The following is a 20,424-nucleotide window of genomic DNA, read 5'->3' on the forward strand; positions in this document are numbered from 1 at the left end:
GTGGTGCGACTCGGGCGTCCTCTGGAAAGGGATCCTCCAGCATCCCTCTCCCAGCCAAGACTGTTCAATATTGCATATCGGCTTGCACTGTGGTGGCACCCTTACAAGTAACCTGAAGGTATACAGGATTGGTCGTTTTTCTTGAGGCACTGCTAAATGACCAGGTCCTATTGCCAGAAGGTTTCTCCAGTGTAGCCTCATGTTTTCCTTTCCACTGAGCGCTTGCATTGTTCTTCAGTGGCTCTATAGTTCTGTAATAATTTGCACCATTCAGTCTCCAAATCCCACCCTGTAAGACATTGCCTTGCAGATACAGCCTTTGTTGTCTTGTCTTGAAACAACTGAGATGCTAATACTGCTTGTTGTTTGTTCCTGAAGACCAATGGAAATAACACTGCTTTCTCCTTATTTTTGTCATATGTAGTAATTTGCTTTTTAACTTTGTCTTACCTTTTCTGCTGTTGTTGCTGCAGTAAACAGCTTTCAGACTTGTGGGGATAGGTCTGTCTAGCACAGTACAGTGGTTGTGCAGGTGCTCTGGCTGCTATACTCTGTGCCCAGGATGCTCTCCCCTTCTTCTTGGGATAACCCCCAGCTGACCTAATTTTGCTGCTTGGCTGCTTGGTTCTGGCATGCTTTCTCTGGGAAGCCTGTTTTTGTTGGAAGATGTTGATTTGACTCTTGTGAGATTAGGAAACCACGATTCCTGTCAGGAGTTGCTAAACTGGATGAAAACATTTGTGTTGTGCCACTGAGCACACTGAAACAGGGAAAAGTGTGAGTTTCTGAAAACAAGCAGTGTAACAGTGGTCAAACATAACACTGAATTGCATCCATGTATTTATTCCAGCATGATATGTTGTGTCTTTCTATCAGATGTGCATAATATTCCTAGAGTCCACTGATTTTGCTTGAAAATATAAGCAGGCAATATATGTGAGGAATTGGTCTCCATTAAAAAATACGTCATAAAGAAAAGTTCGGCTTAGGTGACTTGTCCTGTATCACAGAGTTACTTTTGTCAACAAAATAAAATCCAGCTGACTAGATTACCATTGTGCTCTGTAAACATAAAGCCATCCTTTCTCATTCACTGCGTGACGTTCAATTTCTGCAGGAGTGGGAGGTGAGAGTAACAAAACCTCCTCTTATTGTAGCTCTGATTTATTTCAAAACAAGCAGGAGTCCTAAACACCATGAGAGGGAAAGTGGTATGTGCCCATTTAATGAGATAGTATATCACGTGTCGAGCAGGAGGTGCCAGAGTATCTCCCTAGAGGCAGAAAGCAGATGCCTTTTTTTGTCTTGTCCTCCCTGCCATCCCTTGAGCAGGGAGTGCAGCATGTGTGTAGTTACCAAGCTTCTGAATGTTCTGGGTAAATGGCCAAGAACAAATTTTAGAGAGGGCATAGCAATTTGCATTACTCATTATGTGGTGAGATTTGCCCTGACTGGCACAGAAACAGCAGAGGCAGCTCCCGTGATACCAGAAGTACTTTGTTTCAGAGTTGAAAGTTGCTTGCAATGCAACTGCAGTGTGAAAATTTACAAAGAATTTACGTGTAATGAAATGGTGGAACATTTACTGATCACACATCACATAATAGTTAGGTCATTTACTAATGATTACTAAAAATCTGGACTTCTCAGTATATATTGAGTTAAAAATTGAAACTTCTGCTTATGAGTCCTGGTCTTGTCTTTTGTATTTATTGCCTGCTACAGAACAGTAAGATGCAGTTGAGGACCTAATTAAGGTGCTACTCATAAAAAAAGCAGAAAGAAATAAAAAAAAAAAGAAAAAAAAAAAGAAAATCCATATAAATTTTTGCTTGTAGCTAGCTAACTATAATCAGCTTGGTCAGCCCTATTTGTGTAGTAAAGTACTTTCTTTTCTAAGTAATCAAAGTGATTTATAAAGTGGGCTACTCAGTGTTAAGTTGCTTAATACAACAGTAAAAACAGGATCTAAATTTTCTCACGTTCTGAGACCTTGCCTTAGGGTTTGTGTTTCAGGCCGAAAATGAGTGTAGATATAAGGAGGGGTGAAAAGGGAAATAATATGTTTCTTTCAGAATGAAGGTCTCACAATTGAAGCAGCATAGGAAGAAGTCAATTTGGTTATAATTGCCTGTGTAGAATAACAAGAGGATTGGAATAACTTGCATATGAGTGTAAACTGAAGGTACTGACTGGGCAGTGGCTGGTTGGGAAGTTTCAGGAAGCTGGTTTATTAACATTGTTATGGAAACCATGTGGAAAGAATGAAGTGGACTAATGACTGAAAGGCAGCTGTTTACAGGTGACTTGTTTTGGAATGAGAATAAATGATCAGGAATCCCAGTGGATCAGTGTTTAGGCCACCAGGTTATATTCAAGCTGTGATGTTAACAGATGTTTGCTAGAAACAGTTGCACAGAGAAAGGATGCCTTGTCCACAGGCAGGAGAAATCGATCTGAGCAGTAAGTACCAGTAATAACGTTGTTAGCATTTAAGTTCTGAAAATTCGCATGGAAATGTCTTAACACTGGGCAAGCTCCCCATGTGTGGCGTCCTCTTCAAATTCTCATCTTGGTGGATAAGCTTTTGCTTGTTGTAAAACTAAGTAAAATATGCAAATAGTTGAAACTTGGTGTTTTGTATGTAATAGGTAGGTACTGCCCATCGACACAACCTTGACATTATTAGCACCATGCTCTAAGCAACTGAGCTAATCCCACTGGCACACAGGCAACTTAATCTGGAGACTGAAGACTGAGCTGTTTTTAAGTCTGCTGTTAGAAGGAAATGAAGCTATATGGATATATAAAACCAAACTGTAAACTCACTTGCTGATAGTAATCTAATGTATGTTTCAAGTAGGAAGCAAGGAAATTGAATGGGAAAGTAAAGGACAGAATATGAAAACTGTCCAGGAACATAAAAATTAAGACATTTCTTAGCTGTGCTAAGAACAGAGAGAAATTAAAAGTAATTTTAGCTCAGTATGTGATACTAGCAGTTGAATTTTCAGTAATTTTCTGGTGTGCTTTTGACAGCAAGGAAGATGAATGGTCACAGAAGGAGAATCGATCTATTTATATACTGTGGTGTGACTTTCTCCACTCAAACAATTAGAAATGGAAGTAAACAGTAGCTTAATTGATACAATTTATTTTTTTTTAATTGGCAGATCTGTTTTTTACATAGAGTCCTGAGAGTTTATTGATGAATTCATGATCACGCTTTTGGTGAAGAGTGCACAGGTTTGCTACCGCTTGCATGAAGGGCAGTCTTCCTCCTGCTGGCTTTGTTGGGTGGCCACTGGTTCTTGTATAAGAAAGTGAACAGTGAATCCCTACTCACCATCTCCAAGACTCCTATGAATTTTCTTGTGCATTTCTTTGTTGTTTTCTGGCTGGTTGGTTGGGTTTTTCTTTGTTCTTTCCTCTCGATATAATATCACTCTTCCATCATTTCCTTTCCAGGTTTAAGAACTTTGGCATTCCTTACATGTAAGCTGTTGCATGGCTTTGCTTGCCCTTGTTAGCCTTCTCTGAACCTCCAGGACCCAGTATTCTGGAACAGGGGATGTTTTTGCTGTTAATTCAGGTTCTCTGACTTGGTTTACTGTGAGTTCTGTTTAGCACAGCTCAGGGAAGAAGGAAAATGTTGAAGACTAGAGGGAGTTGTGAAAGACTACTTTGGTTATATTTCTCCTTGAGGGGGAAAAAACCCAAAAGAACCTTATCCTAAATTAATTGTGTAATTGAAATATCACAGCGAAGAGTTTTGGCAGGCTCAGTAGACCAGAACATGGAGAGAAACAAGCAGAGATTAGGAATCAAGGATACCCTTTTAACAGTAGCATAAATTACTGAGGCAGAAAATTAAAAGTGGTGGTATTGTCACAGGGGAAAAAATACGAGGATTTGCTGTTTTACAAAGTTACATTCCACTACAGCAATTACTCAAAGTAAGATTTAAGGTAGTGACATCTTGTGGTCTATTCTGCAAAGGTCAGACTAGGGAATGACAGGGCCGGTGTTTGGCTAGCTAAAACTGATCTCACTGCTGAAAGACCCAGGTGTGTTTCCTAGGGCTGTCTATTTTTCCAAGGCCTGAATTTTCAGAAGGAGTGAGCACTTATGTTCTTAATTATATTTATTATATAATTATAATAATTATATAAATTCAGATGCACTTAACATCTCTGAAAAGGGGTCCCAGAGGAAGAGAGGAAAGCTGTGGAGCGATTGGTCCCATAGCACATGGTGAGACTGTGACAGGTGTGCGTGTGCAGGAGGTGGAAAGGAAGCATGTCAGGAGAATTAATAAAAAGAGTTGTCTTATTGCTTCCAGGGATAATGAAAGGAAATATGTCTTTGTGGTTAGCAAGTTCGTCACTTCCAGGATCCACTAGCTCATCATGCCTGGGGCAGTCTGGCTTTCCCAGGTTGTGCCAGCTGCCTGCTCGGTCTTGTGCTTGCTGAGCACGGGTGCCCTGTGAGGTTAGTCTGGAGTACCCACAGGGCATGTGCAGCTCTTCAGAGGCGGTCTTGATGGTGTATCCTGTGCTGGGATAAAGAGTGGGACTCTCACAAGTCCTTCTCTTCCATGTTTCCTGGGAGGGCTATCAACCAGGCAGATTGGGTCCTTTGTCTCTTTCACCACCCCGGTTTCCAGGACTTGTATCCTGAGTGCCTGTGGAGCAGTCCTCTGCAGCACCCAGGTGTATCAGCTCTCTCCCCTTCCCAGTGACTCACTATAGCTCTCTTGGGATCTCTGCCCTCAGGGAACAGGCAGAATATTCTCATTTTAGCTTCAGATATTCTTCTTTAAGACAGGAGTATTTATAAGCCAAGTACATAAGGAGCGCAATATAGCGCATTTGAAATCATGTTGCAAATTTTTTGGTCTCCAAGCAGAGGCATGAGGGAGTTGGGTGTCTGCATAACTCAAGCCTGATATCCTCAAGGCAGGCTTTTAATTTCTCTTCTTCACCAAGTTCCCATATTGTGCTTGAAAAACACTGTTGAAAGTTAACATAAATGCTCTGAAAAACACAGCTCTCTTCATCTGCATTTGAATTAAGTCAGATCTTTTTGATTGTGTAACACCCTTGCTCCCAGCTTTCCATACTGACATTTCCTAATATCTTCTCAGTCTGTTGTAATATCTCTGATGTGACTTGTTGGGTCATGCTTGGGATCAGTAGCATGTATAAAATGAGTTGCTCTTTTCTATGGCTTCTGAGGATCTGCGTGATGAAGTGCTGACAGTCAGCAGCACATCAGATGCAGATGTCATCTCCAGACACGAAAGTAGGGCATGTGTCCTGTATCTTTAGAATCCTTGTGATTTTCGTCTCTGGTTTCAACCTATGACCTTGTAATCACCAGTCAGTAGACAAGACAGTGCAGTGTTTGATTTGAAAAGACATTGTCCTGGTTGACTTACATGGCGTAGCCTTCCCAGGCAAGCTGTGGTGTATTCAACCAGCAAAATAAATGAAGAAAACCAGCATGTGTAGTGTTAACAGTTTTCTAAAATGTCCATGTTTTCTGTTGTGATGCCTAAGTATTCCTTCCCTCAGCCCTACTTTGTTGGACTTTTGCACCAAGTATGCCGTTGCCTCTATCCTCTCAGGCTACTGAGTTTGTTTGCCAGGTGTGGAAAGTGGTCAGTCCTTTGTCCCCTTCTTTGCTTTGTTGACAGGCTGATTTTCCTCACTCTATATTGTCCTTAAGTACCTGATGTAGTGGATAGTCAGAAATTTTATGGTGATACTTTTGTGAAAGATGTGTTTAGATGCTGACATGTTCCTGAACAGGATTCACAAGTAATGCTGTCAGACCACAAAGGAGCTAAAGCCTTCTTGGGAATGCAGTAAATAAAGAGGGAATTTAAGTTCCTTAAATATTTGCAGTTTTTCGTGTAGAAGCTGCAGTATGTGAATATTGCATGAATATCAATAGCCAAATTTTTATTGAAGTGTGCCTAAAAATAACTAATAGCAGAAGGAGTTACTATAATCTTTATCAGTTCTTCGAACAAATTGTCATTTTTCGTTGAGGCTCTGTATTTTCTGGTGATCTCTTTATTCCTTTGAAAGAATTGCTTGGAAAATAATTAGTGGACAATCAGTTTTTATTGAGAATGGACAAAAGTTGTTCAAGGCATAGATATTTCAGAATCATGTGTCTGGACTTGTACTGATCAGGGAATTGCTATTTTCCTATGTCAGGAGAAGTTTCACTAATGAAGGAGCACAAGTGTGGTCGTGACGGATGACAGCTGCCCTTCTGTTTCAAGTGACTTCAGCAGTAGCGAAGGAGGAAGCCAACTGATACGATTCAGTAGAGCAAAAATATGCTGAAGTAAAGGTGAGGGCTTGTCAGGAGACTGTGGGGAAAGTGGGAAGCAGAAAAGAAAAACAGATACCTGAGTTGATGAGACAGTGCAGGGATTTTTTTATTTCTCTTTTAACATGGTAGCAGTACCTTATTCAAATCTGAGTAGGGAATGTTTCTGTCCAACTTGCTGGTTTTCTTCAGGAAGGTAGGTCTGATCAGATGGCCAAAAAACCTTTTTATGCATCCCCTAACTGCTGCAGCTGGCTAAAGGAGAGAATGAGACTGGGGTGATGTCTTTCTCAGAGGCTGCTGCAGCTAAAACGTCAGAGTGGGTGGAAGGTGTCCCAAACCAGGAATCTGGCCCCTGAGGTGTTCACCCACGCTTGACAGGAGCTGAAAGAAAGACTTTTTATTTAAAACTAATAATTTTAATGTGAATGCTGTTCAGTTCATCACTTAGAGAGTCATGAGAAGAGCCAGAAACAAGCTTTAAATCACAATTGCATCATCCTATGCACAACTTTGCACATAGCAGAATTGCTGAGAGTTATTAAAATGTCAGGGTAGAAAGTAGGAATGGAAAAAATTGTTCAGATAAACTGATTTGTCTTCCTCTTCCATCATCCCAAGTAAGACTTTCATATTCTTGAGATCTGTGTTTAGAATCACTGAAGTGATACTTACTGTACTCCATCACCATTATTGGTATCAGACCTCATTCACTGATAAGGAAACTATCCCAGGAAGCTTTGTGTGCTTAATTTCTTATCAGTACCCTGATTAGGTTACTCTGAGTGATAACTGTTCTCCCCTTAATTTATTGTGTTTCAGATTCTTTTAAGCTACCTGTAGGTTTTCACTCCTTTGTCCTGGTGCTTGGCTAGACTGTAGTAATACAGTTTTATTGTTTCTAACAAATCTGTAATAGAGATGTGGGACTGGAATGTCGTGAAACAGCAGTGACATACTGAGCAGCGTGGAAAAATGACTGATGTGTGATGTGGAAAAATGACTAGTATCATACAGGTTTAAGGAAACCCTCTTTTCTGTCACCAGCACAGGTTATTGGTTTTTTCATATCTTAAAATCTATGTTTGGTATTACTTCCTCCATCTCAAAAAGGATGTAGTAGGAGAAGAAAAGCTAACAAGAAGGCCAGCCTGTGTGATCAGAGAAATAGGAGAGTCTACAGTATCGTAGTATTAGTTGGAACAAGTGAAATAACTAAGAAAAGATGCTGGAAATCTGTGACATCATGAGTGGTATGCAGAAAGTGAAAAATGACTATTTATTTGTTCACCCTTAAAATAGCATTAATTAAGATGCTCAGTGAAATTATAAAGTACAAGAAGGAAAGCACTGCTTTATGAGCACATCATGTTAGTGTGGGGTTCATTGGCATAGAACTGGTGTGGAGGTCTTGAAAGAACAGTGCCGTGTAGTGAATGCTGTTACTCTGGGAAATCTGTGATTTCTAGAAGCCAAGGGGCTAATCAGGGGAAAGATTTCCATATTTACATGTGGCCTAAGTCTTTGGTAAGACAGGAATTAATGAGTAAAATGGACTTTCGCACCAAGTATGCCGTTGCCTCTATCCTCTCAGCACTACCAGACATGAGGCTGACTGGTGGCTTGGGACCTGCCCTGCGGGTTCAGCTGTCACTGCCAGCACTGCAACACCTCACAGTGATTTGGGCTGGCAGCTGGTTCGTCTGTAGCGTTGGTGGTGATGGTATTGTCCTGCAGGGGTGATGGCCTGTCCTCTGTGTGGGCAGCCCAGGAGACTGCTGATGCTCCTTGACCTATTCTATCTACTTACAGAGCTATTTACACAGTTGCAGAGGTGTAATTCTCCTATAATGCTCAAGGTCTTTTGGGTGATAAACTGATTGACCTCTTTATCATACTCCTTCAATAGTTGCTTTCCAAATTACTCTTAGGTAACTCTTTTTTGTAAAGTTTCCTGTAACACTGCTAAACAAAATGTCAAGAGTCTGCTAGGAAACTGAGATACAAATACATTAAGGGCAGAAAAATTCCCATTCTAGACCTGTGTGTTTTCAGTAAGCCCGTATTTTCTTGCCTGTTCTCACTTGCCATTCTTTTCACTGCTCATTATTTTACTATTTTTACATAATTCTTATTTTACAAGTTTCCCAAAACCACAGAGAGGTTCGGTCCACCCACTCTGCCCTTTGCCTAAAAATGCAGTGTGATCAAATTTGCATTAACACCTAGTCACTTCTCATGGTGTGTAATCCCATCTCCAGTGTACATGCAGTGCAGGAAAATTTGGGAGGCAGAACCGTGAGTCATTTCACCACTAAGAAAATGTTCGAGTTCAAAAAGTAGCCAAAGGCAGTTGTTTCAAAGCCTGTGGAGCTCTTCATGTAGTTCTGACTGAAAGGAATGTGGTTCCTGAGGCTTCCATCATGCCTACATGTGCTCTGGGTGCCTTTGGGGCTATTCAGATCATGTCAGAAAATGTTTGGCTTCCTGGAGGAGAAATGAGAGAAGATAGAGGGACCTGAAGAGACAGTATATTGTGTTGTGTTGCTTTGCCAGGCTTTCCACCCACTCTGCTGTAAACCATTCATATACAGCACAATTTGTGACCTTGGTCTCACCACGTGTGATTTATGTGGGTTTAGCAGTACCTGTCAGATTTAATGGATTCATTGCAATTTTTTCTTCTGAAGGTCTGAAATTTTTGATTTATGATTTTAAATCTTTATATACACAAAAGCACAGACTAGGTAAGACTTCACACTAGTCAAATAATTAGGATGTGGTTTTGAATTGCCCAAACCTGACTAGTAGATAGGCTTAATGTATGGACAGCGTTCACAGCCCTTTGTTGCTGGGACAGAAAAAAAAGGGATGGAGGAGCAAGGGGTAGAAGAAAAAAGTATCCAAACACAAAATGTCAGATTTTGGTTTCAGGAGACAAATAAATTCACAGGCTGTGACTGCTTCTTTTAGCCTGTAGCTAAACAGACAACATATATTCTTGCGTGAAAGAAAAGTGTCTAATTGTTCAACTTTTTTAGGATTTATTAACGTTTATTGACCAAAAAAGGACGGTATTTTGTTTAATCTAAATTCAGCTTGGCTTTTGAACTTCTTCTCTTTTTCTTGTCTTGCGGTTAGAGATTTTCAACTATGTGGGCATACTTAGTTCACTCTTTTGTATTGTACCACACTTGTATTCAGGACCCTACTAAACAAACAGGCTCACAGTCCTATCAACCAAGAACTAGAGCATATTATATGTCTCCTGTGAATACAGTATTTCAGGCTATAACATTTCCCTGGACAGTATTTTTTAATCTCCAAACTTAGCAGTCAATGCAATTAGGAGGACCTGGAAAATACAATATATTTCACAGTGGGAGAGAGAGGTGTCCTAGGTAGGAAGCTGTAAGGGAGAAAGTTGTCTGTATTGCTGTTTTGTGGTCTTGTGCCACAGTGGCGTAGTGGTTGCTGTCATGGTCAGCTCTCCATTTTCAAAGACAAAGCTTTGGAACAAAAAATGTTTAGCTAATAACAAATATTTTAAGCTCTTCAGAGAAACTGCTTTTATTGCATATTGTTATTTGTCCCATCTATACCCAGTCTTAAACTTTTTCCCATTCAACAGGTCCAAAATCTCTCTCTCTATATATATATCTCTCTGGCCTGCTTTATTTTTATTCCCACTCCTCCAAGGTCTTACTGGCGCATGTCTAATCAGTGTGAGATTATTGCTCTTAACTGTTTCCTACCTTGTGTACTGTTTCAGAGATAAGTACGGGTAAAATATCTGAAAACTTGTCTTCTTTTTCCAGCTAGACCAAATAATTTACTAGAAGGTGAAGTCTACCTTTCTTGTCTTTCTCCAGGGAAAGGTCACAAAAAGTTCAGGTGGTTTGCCTACATGGGTGTGATATGTAGTTCTAATTATAGTTATCCTGGACTAATCGAAGTGGTATCTCCTGGTAACACAAAACAGTGTAGTTTTGTGTTACCAGGAGATACCACTAGTAGTTGACAGAGTTTCTTCAGGCAGGACTGTGCCATATTGGCCCTTGTATGTAGGTAATGGATAAAGAAAACATCCAGTATTTGTCAGTCTTTTTGTCTGACATGTTGTCATTGTGTTTCTGATGGTTTAATACTGTGCCCTGCTAATGCTGCCATTACCTATTTTTCCACACACTGCTTTCACTTTGATCAGTGGAAGGTTGTGTGCCAATGGTGAAAATACAAATGGTCAGAAAAAGGCAATATGAAAGCTAATTTAAAAAGTTTCGCTGTGGGTGTCCAGCCTCAGAGATAAAGTATCTGAGATCATTGAGTGATGCTGTGTTTCAACATGCTATCAGGGAAAAGCCAGCATCATCCTAGTCTTCCTCCCTCTGTCCTTCATACCTTGTATACTGTGTGCATGTATTTAAATTGTGTGTGTTTGGTTCCTACACGTTTTCTGCCTCTGTTGCCTTATCTGTAGTGTCCGTAGCCACTGCACTTCTCATGACTGCATCCCTGGCAGGTAGTGGGTGGGATATGCCAGTGGTAACACCTGGATGCATGTTCAGGGCTCTTGTGAGTCTCTTCTGACTGAGGGAGATGGTCCCTGACTGTGCAGCCTCTGGAATACACTGAGGCAGCCCCACACCCTTAATCTTGCTGTGGATGTGGGCCAGCAGAAGGGTCAGGTGCAGCACACTGGGCCCCTCCTTGTTTCTTGTGTACATTACAGTGAGGCAGGTAGGTCCTCGCCCTTCCTTTTACTATCTGCCTCTTGCTCTCTGGAAATAGCAGAGATTGCAGCAAAGCCTGAATGCAAGTCAGAAGCCCTGCGCTGCCATTCCTCGTCCTTTCTTCCCTGATCTTCCAGAGCTGCCGGCTCGGACTACAGGAAGAGTCCTCCCAGGAGGACAGTGTGTCTCCCTGCTCCTGGTCCTGGCTGCTGGTTTTGCTGGGCACAGCCTTGCCTTGTCTTCTTGCCTCTCCCCACCTTGTCCGGGCTGCAGCACCCTGCCGGAGGCAGCAGGACCTTTCTAAGGGCTTGGGGGCGGTCAGGTGGGGAGAGCCATGAATTGCCTCCTGGCACCCCATCCCCACTCCTGGAGCTGGGGCTGCATGCTGCCCTTGCCCCCCCCAGGTATGCGGGTCTGGGCTCTGGGTTTGGAGGGGAGCCCCGTGGGGCTGGGGCTGGCTGGGCAGCTGCATCCTCCCTGAGCCTTGGTTTTGCTCACACAATGCTGTCGTAAGTATTGGAAATTTCTGCCCTGCTCATGCTGCTGACAGCTCGTGAGTGCCTTTTGTGTCTTGCAAGGGTTTCTGCAGCTGCAGTGAGTTCTGTGTATTGCAGCTGATAGAAAAGGTCTTCTGCACAAGCTTTCTGCTTTCTCATGCTTGACTGTATAAATGCATGCTTTGCAGGACTCTTTGCACACTTTTACCTTCAGAGTTTAAAGTAGTGTTTCAATATAACATACTTGTGGTGAAGTGGTGATTAGCCAGTGCTTGTTGTGGTTGTACATTCACCTGATGGTACAAAGTACTTGTATGCAGCAGCTGAATTGTGTAGGAATCACAGAAGAAACCATGGGAGCAGCTGTGTATTGATATGGTATCATATATACGTTAACTCTTGCAGAGTTCCTGCATGATTACTAAACCTGCTGTACTTGATGAAGTTTTCTTGCCTTACAATGCAATTTTAAGGCCTAATAGGCATTTTTAATGTGTCCTCTTGTTCTTCTTCACAGCTTTAATTTGCACATACCGTAGATCTCTTTCAAAACATGCTGAAAGGCAAACATCTTGACAGTCAATTACTTGATTTTTTTTTTCTCTTTAGATGGCAATCAAAACAAAACCAATGAAAAGAAAGAGAAGAAAATGGTTTCTCAGAAACCCCATGGTACCATAGAATATACAGTAAGTACTAGTGTGTGGTGTGTTCATGCCTGCTTTTTGAAAGTGGAGCTGTTGAAGTTGAGAGGGAGGCAGTGGCACAAAACTGAAAGCACTAATACTTTCTCAGTTTGCACCTTTCTCAATAGGGATTGCCCCTATTGATACCATTCAAATACCACTGTATGGGGAGAGCTAGGGTCACGTCCTGAATCTCTGTTCAACCCAGGTTCTCTGCCTCTTGCAGCTGCCAGTTCCATTTTTCCTTCTGCATTATGGCTCTCTAGTAAAGCAATGGTTTTGTTATTCTGAAAAATACTCCCATTCTGTGGTGTTGCTTAGGTCATCAAGCAATTGACCTGTGCTTGATGAGATCTGTTTCCCTTAGTGGGAGCAGGGCAGCAGTGTGCTAGCTCTGCCCAAAACGTTTGTGTGAGCCCTCAGTGCATTATGCTCTCTACCATACAGAACCTCTGTGGAAGGTGGTATCCCAGCTGGGAACTGCACAAATGCCTGATGTGCTGTGGCAGCTGGAGGTGTAGTGAACTCTGCAGTGTATGACCTTCTCCCCGTTGCCAGACGAGTTCTAAATACGGTTGTGCTGCTTTAAAGTTTTAAGACAAAAGGAGAGGGACATCTGTAACACCTCTACATTTTATCTACTGTATAGTGTGAGAGAATACTTCTGTCCTTTTTTTTTTGATACTGATTTATCTCTTAAGCTATTAAATAAATGGGGTGTTGAGGTCATCGAGTCTATTCCCTGCAAACAGTCTGTTAGATGGGTTTTAGTTCATGTGTGGTGCTGTGTTCAGTATGGTATCTTAGTCATCAACTCTTTCTTCAGGCTGGAAATCAGGACACCATAAACAGTATAGCATTAAAGTTCAACGTCACCCCAAACAAGCTTGTGGAGCTCAATAAGCTTTTCACACAGACAATTGTGCCAGGCCAGGTAAATCTTTTATTTATTTGTTTTTTTTAAAATACCTGAAACATGATTATTTGCTATGTATTTAAAAGCTTTTTACTACTTACATGTATCTTTTAGGTACTTGGATACAAGGATAATGGACAGTAATTTAAAGCCCTCCCTCAAAGCGAAACTCAGTAGATTATTACTTGGAATTGATGTGGAGGAGAAGCTTTGTAATTGCCATATCTGACTTGTTATTTATGTACTGTCACTAAAGCTTAAAGATGACAAGCTCAAGAAGATAATACAGCTGTTGTAAGGGAGTTGAATTCTTGGGAAGTCTGGATAAATGCAATCTATAATGCATTAAAGAATTAGAGAGTTAGATACAGAAATTGAAATGGCTTTGTGCCATTATGTTGGGTATGAATCAGTCCTCCTGTAAGATGAGAAATAAATGGAGAGAGACTTTTTAGGAGAGTCCAGGACTGGAAATGCAAGTGTGGAGACTAACACCTGGTTCATGAAGAACAGATCTCTACTTCTGCTTCACAGCCATGAGGAGATTGAAGTGTCTTGATTTCCCATAGGGAAACTGAGGCACAGAGAGATGGTGTGACTTGCCTAAGAATACCCAGCAGACAAAAGCTGGAATAAGGAAATTAGTTTCGTTTTTCTGAATGTTTTTAAGGTGTACATTGCAGATATGAGTGATCAGTATTGTGTTGTCTTTCTAATTGAACATAGTGAATAATATTCTAAAGCTTGTGCCTCACTGTTTTGAAATACCTGTTTGTATTTAGATTCTCTTTGTGCCAGAAACAAATGCCGGGAGGCTGTCTTCTAGTCCTGGTGCTCCTGTTTCTCCTTCATCGTCAGATGCTGAATATGATAAACTCCCTGTAAGTCAAACATGGTTCACTGGTCTTAAACTCTCAAAATATTTTCTGATTCTGAAGCTGAGAATCCAGGCTGTGTAAATAGTAGGGGTTTTTTGCATTTACAGGCCTTGTGTGTAGTGTATTGTGTAAAAATAGTTTGCTGTACTACAAAGTTTACCATGTCTTAAAAATACTCCAAATAAAGGGAATTCTGGGTGTGGAAACATATTACAAGTTCAGTTGGGCCCTGAGTCTTATCAAAACTACTGAAAATAGTGTAGTGCATAATCTTTAAAGAATAAAAAGCTAAATACAAAAAATTATTTAGTGTATCCTACTGGAGATTTTTATGCTGCTCTGCAGTCCAGAGCCTTGATCCTGCACTGGTGTCCTTGAACAGGGAGGCTGTTGGTTTAGTCTGAGCAGTCAGTTTCTTTCTAGTTAAACAAATTGTGCTGGTACCCATATACAGACTTTGGACAAGACTGCTGGATATAATCTTTGTGAAAGGCCTCAGCATAGCTGATCTTTCATTTTCTTTGGAAGGGTGATTTGCCATAATGATTTTTAGTACCTTTAAGCAGTTTATCTGCCTTTAACATCTTTAACATCTGCTGAGATTAAAGTAATTAGTAATTTCAAATACATCACTAATCAGAAGTGGAGAGAAGCTTGGAGTGAACAATTGTGTTTAACCTTACCCTTATGCCTCTGCATGGGGAATCACACCCATGCTCTGTGAGCAGAGGTCTTCAGTGTGGATGATGTGTCAGGGCAGCCCCTCTCCCTAATGAGAGTGCATAACTGAATTTTGGTGAGCTGACCTGCCTTGTTTTTTTTTAATTTCTTTCCTCTTATTTGTGTGGAGTTTCTCTTAAGGTTACAAGGGGTTTTTTTCAATACAGGGTACTGTGGGAAGTGTACATATATACCTACATACATGACCATTGCTTTTCTTCCTTAAGCAAAAGGAAAATAATTGTTTGAACCTGGCATTTTAGTTTTCAAAAATATGAAAGTATATGATTCTGGTCCTGTTGCTCTTCACTGAACTTGTTCTTTTCTAAGGATGCTGATTTAGCAAGAAAGGCTTTCAAACCAGTGGAGAGAGTCCTGTCCTCTACTTCAGAAGAGGATGAGCCTGTGGTTGTCAAATTTTTAAAAATGAATTGTCGTTACTTCACAGATGGTAAGGTAGGTGGAACCTGATTTTTGGGCATTGTTTGAGATTCTCTTTGGATAAGTGAGCAATGAATACTGGGGGAGTCAAGTGTTCTTCATGTCTTTAAAGAATGTAAAAAGTTACGTTGGCTTTATCTATTACTGCTGTTTTTGTTGGTACTGTGATAAGATGCTGTATAATTTTTTGTTCTCTTGGTTACATGTTGCTAGATACACAGAGAGAACTGCATTTCAGAGTTATGACATGTCAGGATTAGTTGTCCAGTTCCATCAAATTGAGCAACGGCTTTATAAAATGAGTACATGCCAATCCATTTCATTTATGACTTGAAGATAAATTTTAACTGTTTCCAGAGAAGTGTTTCCAGATATGTTTATGTTGCTTCTATACTTGCTAATGAATGTTGTGCAAGCCTAATAAAAGGATAAATATTGCATTATGCAATCTTTTCTTTCTGTTTCTTGTAAGTATTTTTGTAACATATGCCAGGACTGCAATTCTAAATTACAGCAACTGTTTTAGAAGTAAAGGCACAAAGCTTGGGTAGTATTTAGCCCTCTTCTCAAGGTCACAAGACACTGTCTTCCTGAACTGCCTGCTTTGATATATCTGTCCTTGTTGACTCTGGTTACAGTTAGCTGTCTGCGTGTTTGGGTTTTCAAGTTCTCTGGAATTTATAACTCTGGAGATGCTAATCGTTGTTGTTTCAACTTTTTTTTTCCCTTAGTCCTGACTTTTGTAAGATGGATGTGTTTACACCTACAGTTTCTGGCTTCTTTTTGCATTGAGTGGTTGTAGACTGTGCTTAACAACTCTGCAATTTTACAGTCTGCTATTTTGTAGAACGTAACAGAGAACTACTTGATGTCTCGCATGTAAATTAGGGCAATACTGTCACTTTGCTATGTGATGCTTGTCAGGTGCAGAGGATACAGATTGCCAATTTTGTGGCTGCAGGACGGAAAAAGTAATTTGCAGTCAGAGCAATCAAAAATGAGATGGCTTCTTTGCCATTGTAGCTAAATCCCTTGTTGCCTTGCTTCCTGCAGTTGCTGGGTGGGAAGTACAGCCTACTGATGTATGGTCTTCTGGCTTCTGGGAAAAGCCTCTGCACTTTGTTTTGATTCTGTCATCCAGACACAAACTGAGCTTGTCAACCGAATCATACAGGAGAAGCAAATGGGAAATATGGACAGATTGTGCTTTATGAAGGAGCAGGCATTCATGTGCCTATTTGCCATTGCCAAGCCATCAGCTTACTATCACTTTCAGGGGGCTGGGGGTGGACAACCTGGTGTGTTGCGACCTTCCTAGAGAGAGTGTCCTGCAAGGAACAACTCTTCCCTGGGCAGTAGGGGATTTCAGCAAGTGTAGTGATTTCTCAGGTACAAGTGATATCAGCTCTTGTGTTTCAGCTCTTTGTGAAATCACCCAAGGCAAACGCGTGTACAGAGCCTCGTTTGGCAGTTCCATGAGGCAGCTTTTACTGTCCAGCAGCCCCTGTGAAGGGAAGGCCAAGGACAAAGGCTCCCTGATCAGGGGCAGAAACAGGGGCTTTTTATGGGAAAGGCAGGGCGTGGGGTAGAAACCAACTAGCCAGCTGGGTACAGGCTATTCCCATATAGAAACAAGGCAGGCTGGGGGTGGTTCACTTTCTCACCACGACCCAAGGAAGGTTGCTTGTCTGTGGGGAAAGTCATCTTGCCCTCAGGCCTCTCTCCTCCAAGGGAGTGCAGAGGGCTCCTGTGCCAAGGGCTCACAGCCCTCCACATCTTACTGCTTGAATAAAAAGCCCCACAAACCAAGCTTGTGGTCTTTTACCTGCCTGTTTATGAGCCTTCCTTGGCTTACCTTGCAGATGACCTTGGATAATAGTAGTATCTGCAGTGTGGATCATTCCAGTTAATCTGTGTATCCTATTTGTCAGATATCATGATTTACACACAGCTTCTGAGTTGGTCTGGTGAATTTTGTAGTTCATCTGGAGGAGAGGGTGCAGAAGCAAGACAGTGGAAATCTTCCTTTTCAACCTTGAAAAATGGTCAGTTGTCATGGATTGATGCTGAATAATGGCTGATGCAGCAGCCTTTTATCAAATCCATGGCTAGAGCACATTTTGAATGATTAAATGAGTCCTCTACAGCTGTGCAGAATATGCTTGGACCAATGGTAGGAGCTGTTTTGAGGTTAGGAAGAAGCTGTCTCAGATCCCTGTGTGAAGAAGGATTTTGCATCTACCTCTGGGAAAGTAGATCAAGGGAACTTCTAATGTAGCTTGGCATAGTAACCTGGATGTAACCTGGATGTTTCCATGAGTAAGACTGCATTCAGGTGTGCTGGTTGCATGTAAATTCATGGATCAAATTAAGGTGGTTGCATCCAGAGTAAAATGCTATAATTCTTTTTTTAAATAAATCCACTAATCTGTTTTGTCTGAGATTGATTAGCAATCACATTTTTAACTTACAGCAGTCAGAATTGAAAGTTGAGTAGTTCAGATGTGCTTCCTTATCATCCAGGAGCTTGGATGTTACTAAGATATTTTTGTCTTTGCTCTCCTTACAATGTCTGACTTGATGCAATTGGAAAGCAAAGTATTTTGCTAGCAAACACTGCATGATACAGTATAAAGAGGCAGGAAAGTGGTTTTGCTTTTTAGGATAGTAGCCTATAATCCAGTACCCAATGATGAGTGCATTACATGTGATGTGCTGACTCCTTTTTCTCCTGTTTTAGGGCGTCGTTGGAGGAGTCATGATAGTAACTCCAAACAATATCATGTTTGACCCACATAAGTCTGATCCTCTGGTAATTGAGAATGGCTGTGAAGAATATGGGCTCATCTGCCCCATGGAGGAGGTTGTCTCGATAGCGCTCTACAATGACATCTCTCACATGAAGATTAAAGATGCATTGCCATCGTAAGGAGTGTTCTTCCCTGAGCTTACATTTGCAGATTATTAGTAAGGGTCATGGAAAAGGGCTGGGGGAGAGGGGAATGGAGAGGAGGAGTTTTACTGCAGCAAGAGTTAAGTGCCAGCAAAGGTGTGATTCACTTGTGTTGTTCTTCCACTTTAGAACACTAAAGTGACATTAAACACAAATGAGTCTTGAATATGAGAACCAAAGTGCAAAGGAGATCAGTACAAACCAGTAATTAATAAAAGCATTTTATTATTTATTTTATTTATTTTATTATTATATGCTGTGGTTGGGCTCTCGCGCTGACCTGTCTCTAGGGCTATTTCAGTGGATGTGAAGAGGTTTAGATTTGGACCATTGTTGTGCTATCAGGACTGTTCTCAGAGGAGTATTTGAACCTTTTGAAGATAACAGCACCTTAGCTGCCATCTTCAGGACTTAAAAGAACCACCAGACTGTGGAATACTTCTATCTCAGAACCAGAAATACATTAATAGTTATAATCTATAATACATAATAGACCTTCTGGGGTGGACTACTTTCATTTATGCACAGACCAGGCACTGCTTATCTATTTGTTCTAAGCAGGGTTTTGTTCTTAAAGGCAATACCTGCTTGAACAGTTAAATTCATAATTCCCTCCCTTTTCTCATTTCAAGAAAAACTTTCCAGTACTTGTTACACTCGTTACTGGAGTGTTTAATAGCTTCTTAGCAACTTTTAAGTCATGAGGATCTTGTATTCTCATTCTCCTCAGACTTTTTAGCAGTAACAAAGAGCTCAAGTTTTATGCTGATACATTTTTTTCAGAATTTTCCATTTTGAAATGTTTTATGATTGTCCTGCTTTAAAAAAATATTTGGGGAAGCCTGCATTCAAACAGTATATTTGAATAATGGAGACAAATTAAAGAAGAAAGCTACTAACTCTGTTGCCTGTTACTGTTTTGCAGTAAATGTGTTCAAACAGGATACATCTTATCTCCGATTTGTTTTTCTCAGAAATACATTTGTACTGACTAGGGAAGCATGGATGGTTGTAGATGTTGACTCATTGTCAGGTGTGGGAAATTACAATACTCATATGATTTGAATTAAATTCCAGCAGCTAAATACATGTCCTGTGTTTTTTTGTTACTGAACTTCTGATGACTTGCACATTCTTATTACACGTGTAACATTTCTTCACCCACGTGGCACAGTCTGCCAATGGTTTACTCATTTTATTTTGGTATTATACTTTTTTCTCCATTGTCTTTAAAGTCACTTAATTCCAGTTCTGTATGTTTATTTTGGAGAAAGTTGTTTTTTGTTGAGTTTCATGGTTTAAGTTAAGTTGATATTTAGTTTTCTTTTCATTTTTTTTTCTGTTTCCATTTTGCTTTTAACATCGTATGTACATCCATCATTTCCCCTGACAGTGACATACCAAAGGATCTTTGTCCTCTGTACAGGCCAGGAGAATGGGAAGACCTGTCCTCTGAGAAAGATATCAATCCTTTCAGCAAATTCAAATCCCTTAGCAAGGAAAAGAGGCAGCAGAATGGGGATGCATCTGTTGCTCCGGGTGCCAAACAGATAAAGCCTTCAGATAAGGAAAAGTCTTCTGATTTTGAAGTTCTTCAGTCATCAGAGAGTACAGGCTCAATCAAATCAAAGTCTCTGGAGTTTCCCAACAACATCACTGCCACTGAACATTTGGAAAAGTTTGATGCGGATTCATGTACCAAGGACCCTTCCAGGGAAAAAAATGCTTCAGATACCAAAGAAAAATCCCCTCTAGGAGGAGAGGATGACTTAATTGAGCTGGAAAAGACATCATCTCATATGGATAGAGGGTTGGACAGGAAAATCTCAGTAATGGAAGGCTTGCTGGCTGACCCCAGGGACTTGAGAACTAAGCAGCAGGTAACCAAACCTACTACAGAAGTCCAGGAGCACTTGACAGTTGATTCCTTGGAAAAAAAGGACAGTGTTGAACCTAAAGCTGACTTAGACTTAGAGCTGTGTGAAAAGCAAGATGTTATTCCAGAAGTAAACAAATGTGTCAGTTCCCCGACAGGTAAGGTGGAGACTGAATTGGACACTAAGAAAGAGCTAGAGAAAGATAAACTTATTGAATTTTACCTCAATAAAGATGGAAATGGGTCTCAGTCATCTGAAGACTTACACAAGGCTGAAATCCAGAAAGGTGAAAACAATAAAGCAATTGGCATAGACCTTACACTTAGCTGTTCAAAGTCCCAAGCTAATGAAGTCCACACAGTTAAAAGTCTGGAGCTT

General features: G+C 40.8%; 1 protein-coding gene across 3 annotated transcripts in view; it reads left to right on the forward strand.

Moving 5' to 3' along the window:
* The window catches only part of NCOA7 (nuclear receptor coactivator 7), an 85,115-nt gene that overhangs the window by 47,047 nt on the left and 17,644 nt on the right, over window positions 1-20,424 (forward strand). The window contains exons 4-9 of one of the 3 annotated variants that reach the window (XM_017739584.1): window positions 12,185-12,264; window positions 13,088-13,195; window positions 13,960-14,058; window positions 15,106-15,231; window positions 17,957-18,141; window positions 19,563-20,407. In XM_017739584.1, coding sequence (XP_017595073.1) covers window positions 12,185-12,264; window positions 13,088-13,195; window positions 13,960-14,058; window positions 15,106-15,231; window positions 17,957-18,141; window positions 19,563-20,407 — 1,443 coding nt within the window. The remainder of the gene's footprint in view (window positions 1-12,184; window positions 12,265-13,087; window positions 13,196-13,959; window positions 14,059-15,105; window positions 15,232-17,956; window positions 18,142-19,562; window positions 20,408-20,424) is intronic. The other 2 variants (XM_017739586.1, XM_017739585.1) reach the window with 2 other exon arrangements.

Source organism: Corvus brachyrhynchos, unplaced genomic scaffold, assembly GCF_000691975.1.
Source record: "Corvus brachyrhynchos isolate BGI_N302 unplaced genomic scaffold, ASM69197v1 scaffold14, whole genome shotgun sequence".
NCBI lineage: Eukaryota > Metazoa > Chordata > Aves > Passeriformes > Corvidae > Corvus > Corvus brachyrhynchos.